This window comes from Centroberyx affinis, unplaced genomic scaffold (genome assembly GCF_046629955.1).
Source record: "Centroberyx affinis isolate AG114_WGS23_722 - 3 ecotype Tasmania unplaced genomic scaffold, CSIRO-AGI_Caff_v1 ptg008891l_1, whole genome shotgun sequence".
NCBI lineage: Eukaryota > Metazoa > Chordata > Actinopteri > Beryciformes > Berycidae > Centroberyx > Centroberyx affinis.
Window position 1 is genome coordinate 2501 of NW_027284359.1, and position 7500 is coordinate 10000.

Genomic DNA, 7500 nt, shown 5'->3' on the forward strand with positions numbered 1-7500 from the left:
AGGCATTCTGGGAAGTGTAGGAAATCACTAACTGAAGTAGAAGTAGACGAGGCAGGAAAAATTATACTTTCATCACAACTTCATCACAAAATAGCTCCTGGAATGCACTGAACATCACAGATCGATGAGACCTAAGGATTTTTCCCTTTAAGAACCTGCTGATGTGTGATCTGAAAGTTCTCGTCTGTTCTCCTCTGTGTTCCTGTCAGAGCTGCAGGAGACGGTGAGCAGCTTGTTGGAGGAGAAGAAAGAGTTCGTCTGTCAGATTCACGACCAGCAGAGACGGATAGAGGAGCTCACTGTACAGGTGAGGAGCCGGCAGCAGGGAGGAGATGGACTTTTAAAGCTGGTGTTGGTTGGATTTGGTAAAATTCAGAGTGAGACAAATGTAGCGCAAAATCTCTCCATTTCTACTTTAATCTCTTCTAGTTCTAGTTTCTGGATTTCCTGTCTTGCAGCTTTCCCTTTTCCTCTACTTACATTTTATATTTTAGACATTTAGCTGACATTTATCTCACCCAGACTTATCGTACTATGAGTGCTAAAGTAGAACAAGCTTCAATTCATACGTCTCCAAAATGACAAGCAACCAATATTAAGCAGTGCAATGGCCAGAGCCAGAGGTGTGACCAAATCACCTTTGCTCGAGTCCCAAGTCAGTCTCAAGTCTTGAGGCACAAGTCTCAGGTCAAGTCCCAAGACTAAATATAGATTGTCAAGTCAAGTCCATGTCATTAATGTCAAGTCCCAAGTCTAAATGTAGAACAGCAAGTCAAGTCAGAACAAATCAAGAGTCCAGTATCAATTTAATATCTTAAAGAAAACTAAATATCTAGGACTTTTCAATGCAATATGGTTTTAATAGGATAAAAACTTGGTAAGAGCATCATGAGTTTGATTTCTATAATCAGTTTCAACTTCAATAAATTCAATCATTCCATACAAATTCAGAAAACAGAATTTAAATTCAGTCGTGCTGGAACAAATCTCATCACTTTCAATCTGAGTCATTTACACAAACACAAGATCTCAAGTCAAGACTTTAGAAACCTTTTCAAGTCATCAAAGTACAAGTCAGAGTCAAGTCCCAAGTCACCAGAACCCAAGTCAAGTCAAGTCTTCTCTTCATGCATCAAGTCAAGTCTAAAACGATTAAAACTGTGACTCGAGTCTGACTCGAGTCCAAGTCTGGTGACTCGAGTCCCCACCTCTGGTCAGAGCCATAGCGGCCTGTAATATATATCTGTAACAAAATATTCCTGTGACCCCAGAATGATTATGTATAATAGATAAATGCTAAACAAGGGAATACAAGCACAGGAAAGAAGGTTTCTATTTTTCTATTTTTTACTTACCTTTTTTTACTTGAAGACAGGAGTGTGAGTCAATTTGAAGATGATGAGTTTTCATCTTGTGACAGATGATAGGCTGTGTCTTCTACAACTCTGTAGTGTCAAATACTGTTCAGTAAAATGAAGAAAATTAAAACAAAATGTTCCTTTGACCGGTCAAGATTCCTGGTTTCACTGTTCTTGATTACTGCTTCTTTTGCCGTTTCTAGTCGGAGAAAGACCAGGCGGAGATGAAGGAGCTTCACGAAACTGTTGAGCAGCAGAGCAAAACCATCAAGAGATTTAACAGAGGTGAGTCGCACACACCAGAAAACACAGCAGGGGGTTTTCAAACAGCGGGTCGGGGGCACAGAGACGGGTCACGGCTGAACTGGACTGAACTGGACACAAATAAAGATTACGTTCCACATGTATGTTCCACATGTTCGTCACGTGAAAAAGTTAGTTAACGGTTAGGTTTAGGCAAATAAATGAATTTGGTTAAGGTTAGTGTTAAAGGGGAATCCCACCAAGGTTATTATAGTTTTGCATTTTTCATTAGTTTTTATTTTTATTTCGTTTTGAGGTTTTGTTTTCATTTTCAGTTTAGTTTTAATTCGTTTTATTAGTTTCAGTGTTAGTTTTAGTCTTTTTTGTAATATGGGGTATTTGTCAGGGGCGAGATTCAAAAATTCAAAATACTAGGCTTATGTATGAAATAAATTGACAAAGATGAAAACTAAAGACATTTTCTCTATAATTTTAGTTTATTTTAGTTAGTTTTGTAAACACACAATACAGTTTCAGTTAGTTATCGTTTTTTTGTAAAGCCTCGTTTTTATTTTTATTTCAGTTAACGAAAATGTTTTTTCACACCTAGTTTCGTTATTTTGTTTATGTTAATGATAATAACCTTGAATCCCATTCATTTAAGAATTCACCTTATGTTATTCCTCTGCCTCAGGACAGTTCAGTCAGTGTTTGTGAACACAGAACTTGCAGCACTCTTTCCTTTTATCACTTTATTTTTGTAGTTTTTGTTTTAGTGGAACACAAATGCACAGGAGAACTGAACAGACAGGTCACCAGGGGTCATACAGTACAGCTCATATGTTATCAATAGTTAGCTTTGTGTTAAGGGTTACTTTCATGGGGCATCAAGTAAGGATCACCTCAAGTCCATATCAGTCTCAGTCCATCTAGTCCTCAAAGTAAGTTAAAATGATTATTGTCTTATGACATTTATCTAACAAGTTCACATACAAACCCATTTTGGAAAGAAAAAAAATATATATAAATGTGATAATACTAGTAAACCACATACATAAAGTTAAGGGAGGAGAGAAAATGTAATATCCATATTCATATGTAATAACCATTTTGACCAATACTTACTAAATGTATCGATACAAAGTCTTAGAGAAAAGGTCAGTTTCTCCATATCATACATTTCCTTTGCTATCGCTATCCTCTCTCCTTTTGTTGGTGGATCCTTGTCTAGCCATTTCTTAGTTATTGCTTTTTTTGCTAGCTACAAGTAATACTTTAAGAAGAGCACTCTTTCCTAAAGCCAGAAATCAGAGAGAGAAATTGAATTTGTGATGTGACTGGGGTGTAAACTCAGGGACTGCTCCATTGACAATGAACGGGGCTCTGACTGAGTCATCACACCAAAATGAAGTTCATATGCTAACAGAAACCAGAACTAAAACCTAATCTGGGTGCAAGAACTCTCACAAAAACCTTAGGGGTCAAAGTCAGCGCAACATTGATCATCTATGGAGCAGAGACAGATTTTACATCCCAGTCTCATCACACATTCAAGGGTTAATTCTCCAGTTTGTAGCTTTAGGAAAGAGTGATGCAGGTTCACAAGTGTTGGCCCTTCTTGATGTTTAAAAACGACTCACATAGCACCTTTAATGCTAAATTGCTTTTGGGGGGAACACAGAAGTGCTTAAAGGGTTTTAAGTCTTATCAAGCTAAAAGCTGTGTTGGCATTAGCTTTGTCCTCTTTACTATTTGATGAGATTAGCTCCAGCCGGCCTGGAAATGGACACGGCTTGGTGCGTTTGGTTTGTTTGTTTCTGATTACAGCTGAATGTTTTGGCGTGATTTAATTTTTGTTCTGCCTTTGTTTTATTTTGTTGTTTATAGTTTGTGGAATTAGATATATTATATATCTGCTGTGGCTTTTGGAGTGCTTAAGGATGTTTTGCAGAGTCATTTGTCTTGTTATGTGCGGTTGTTTTTACAAGATTTATTTAGGCTTGGCCTCTGAACCTGCTGGCCTGATATCGGACCGCTGGCCTTTCAGCATTAATGTAGTGAATATTCAATTTGCCTTTACCTTTTTAGTAAATTTGATTACATTTTTGCTTGTGGGCATTGATGTTCGTTGTTTGTAACTCTCATGCTTGGCTCGATGCTGCTGTCCTGGTCAGTTCTACCTTCAAAAACAGATTCTTGAACAATGTGGAACTGCTAAAAAACAAATGAATGAAACTCTGTGGCATGCTGTCCTGACCTGCCTTGCTAGAATAAAGGTTGAATTAAAAATATATGCAGAAATCAATTAGTGTCAATTCAAATGAGTGGAACTGTAATGTTTTCTCTGTTTTGCTTTATGCACCCTCTCCCTCTCGCTCTCTCTCTCCTTTTCTCTCTCTCTCTTTCTCCTGTTCTCTCTCTCTCTCTCCCCCCTCTCTCTCTCTCTCTCTCCTTTTCTTTCTCTCTCCCTCTCTCTCTCTTGCTCTCTTCTCTCTCTCTCTCTCCTTTTCTTCTCTCTCCCTCCCTCCCTCCCTCTCTCTCTCTCTCTCTCTTTCTCTCTCTTCTTTTCTCTCTCTCCCTCCCTCTCTCTCTCTCCTTTTCTCTCTTTCTCCTTTTCTTTTTCTCTCTCCCTCTCTCTCCTTTTTTTCTCTCTCTCTCTCTCCCTCTCCCCCTCCCTCTCACTCTCTCTCTCTCTCCCCCTCCCTCTCTCTCCCTCTCCCCCCTCTCTCTCCCTCTCTCCCCCCTCCCTCTCTCCTCCCCCCCCCCCCCCCTCTCTCTCTCCAGTCTCTATGATGGCCACCCAGGAGTACGATGGGATGAAGGAGCAGCTGGACTTGGAGCAGAGCCTGAGAGTGAAGGCAGAGACTTATGCACACGAGGTAAAGAAGCATCACAGAAACACACTGTCTGCTGTCAATCAATGTGCAAACGAAGCTTTGCAGTATAAGAAATATACAGGAGAGTCAGTGCAGAGACAGTGTGCATGTGTGTCTGAATACAAACCGACACTGAGGAGACAGACTGAGCAGGTGAATCCAGCTGAAAGCTACGATCCCTTTTTGACTTTACCTGTTAAATCCATTTCAGTCGTGAAAGTAAAGAAGTGTTTTTAATCCTTTAAAGAGTTGAGGCAAGGATTGTGCAAGACATGGGGGAACTCTCTCTGTATCAGGAATGTGATCCTCACAGAATCGGCCTGATCTCATGAAATTTAGTGCAAGTGTCCACGCAAAGCTCGGCATTTATCAATTTGGACGTGAGCGGAGGCTACGATCAAATCTCACGTCAAGTCTCAACTCGTGTAGCAAGTTTTCCAGTCAGCGTGGACTTGGTGCAGCAGAGTAAATCTGGCTGAGTCGGAGAATTGTTATTAGACCATATATTCTGACTGGCATCTAAGCATATGCAGCCACATATTCATCACTTAAAAATATGTAGCCTATGGCAAAATATTATATTTTGTAAAGGCCTACATCGACTATGTGTCATATAGCCTGTCCCTAACATAAATAGGTATTTTCAAATTGTTTGCAATTAACGGGGTTAACAGTTTTCTGGTGTAAGTTTAATTTCTCTTTCATTTTGAGATGAGTGAGCCTACTTGTTTGAGGTCTGACCATTTTTTCTTCACCTAAATGTAAAGAATTGCGATATAAACTATTATATTACTATTATATATATAGGCTATACATATCACGGATGTATAAATTAAATATTCAAACCTCAGCTGGAGTTCGGTTGTCGACGGCAACGCTGTTGACCGCAGCAGTGATTTCTTTCCATGCTGCATTTTTCCGACTTCCTTTGATGCCACTTTCCAGGCTGACAAATAGAACTAATTGGTTCAATTGGACTTTGCGACGTTAGAGTTTCTATTTGGAGGTCGGAGAAGTTTCTCTTCTTGGACGTATTACGCCTCTCCATGTCGTAAACTCTGGGGGCGAGGCCTCTAAACCGAGAATATCTAGGGACGTGATATTTAAATGAGGATTGTTTTCAGCCTCCACATTTATCAACGCCCGATCATTCTTACGCTGTGATTGGCGAGATACGAAGGTTTCATGAATCACACGTGAACCCTGTCGTGAGATGATTTCTGCGCTCAGATCTGCGCTGATTTCTACGTTAGATGGATAAATGAGGGCCAGTGTCCTTAGACCCTAGACCAGTGGTTCTCAACGTGGGGTCCGGGGACCACCAGGGGTCCTTGAGGGCATTCCAGGGGCTCCCCAGCAAATTGATGAATTGTTAAACTTCATTATTTCATTTACAAGAACGATTATAGAATGTAGGAGAATGACTATTTTGATCATAGTTTCTCTGTTATCTCTCTACCTACAATACAGATAGTCATGGGATTCTGGACAAAATCATATCTAGGAATAAAAATATTCTCAGAGTTGTGTCTGAGAGACAGAATCTCATCAAATAGGGGTCCGTGGCCCTAATGTGGTCTAAATTAGGGGTCCTTGATATGAAAAATGTTGAGAACCACTGTCCTAGACGATTGGAAGGTGAAGGATCTTTGTCCCCACCCCCCAATACGATTAGTCTCTGTACCCACGACTATAGGTACTTACTGTCAGACAGCCACCTGCATTCTGTTGGTAATTAATGTGTGTGTGTGTGTGTGTGTGTGTGTGTGTGTGTGTGTGTGTGTGTGTAACCTCCTGCCTGTTTATTGACCTGAAAAGTGAAAAGGCCCTGAAGGAAGAAGACAGAGTTCAGTTTGTTTATCAGCAGACAGACAGACAGGAGAGAGAGACAGAGAGAGAGAGAGCCTGAGCTGATGTGCTGCATGTGGAACTGAAGGAGAGACAAGACTCAGTGGCTTTTCTCTTCATCCATCCATCTTTCTCCTCCCTCCTCCCTTCCTTACACCCTCCTATCCTTCCTTTCCTCCTTATCTCTACCTCCCTCCTCTCTTTTCTTCCTGTCGTCTTTCCATCCTCTGTCTTTCTTTCCTTTCTTCCTCAAATCCCTCCTCCTCTCCTCTACTCTTCTCCTGCCTCTCCCCCTCTACCTCTACCCCTCACTCTTCCTCCTCTTCCTCCTCCTCCTCTATCTCTTCCTCCCTCCTCCTCTCCTCCTGCTTCTCCTCCTCTCTCCTCCCTCCTTTCCTTTCTTCCATTCCTCTTTCCTTTCTTCCCTGTCCTTGTATCCTTTCTACCCCTCCTCTTCCTTCTTTTTCTCCTCTTCCTCTGCTTTCTCCTCCCTCCCCCTCTCCCCTCTCCTCCCTCCTTCTTTCCTTTCTTCCATTCCTCTTTCCTTTCTTCCCTGTCCTTATATCCTTTCTACGCCTCACTCTTCCTCCTCCTCCTCTATCTCTTCCTCCCTCCTCCTCTCCTCCTGCTTCTTCTCCTCTCTCCTCCCTCCTCCTCTCCTCCTCTCCTCTCTCCTGCCTCCTCCTTTCCTTTCTTCCATTCCTCTTTCATTTCTTCCCTGTCCTTGTATCCTTTGTACCCCTCCCTCTTCCTTCTCTTTCTCCTCCTCCGCTTTCTCCTCCTCCCTCCCCCTCTCCTCCTCTCCTCTCTCCTCCCTCCTCCCTCCTCCCTCCTCCATTCCTCCCCCCCCCTCCCCTCCTCCTCCCCTGCAGATGCTGGTGAAGCAGAAGGAGGCCAACAGGCAGAGCATGCTGCTGCTGCAGAGCTCTGAGCCGAGCGTTCAGCTGCTGAAGGCTCTGGAGGACGTGGCTTCAGTCACCAAGACTCTGGAGGAGGAGAGGCTGCAGCACCAGCAGCAGGTCCGGCAGGGGAAACAAAACCAGTAACAAAACCAGTAACAAAACCAGTAACAAAACCAGTAACAAAACCAGTAACAAAACCAGTAACAAAACTCAACCAGTAACAAAACCAGTAACAAAACCAGTAACAAAACCAGTAACAAAACCAGTAACAAA

The 7500-nt window shown here is 42.0% G+C and overlaps 1 protein-coding gene across 1 annotated transcript in view; it reads left to right on the forward strand.

The window, feature by feature from the left end:
• Positions 1-7500, forward strand: part of LOC139640277 (shootin-1-like) — a gene marked incomplete at both ends in the record, with an annotated part of 16806 nt that overhangs the window by 2270 nt on the left and 7036 nt on the right. The window contains 4 exon segments of the mRNA XM_071514462.1: positions 210-307; positions 1562-1643; positions 4386-4480; positions 7198-7344. Of these exon segments, the coding sequence (XP_071370563.1) occupies positions 210-307; positions 1562-1643; positions 4386-4480; positions 7198-7344 (422 nt within the window).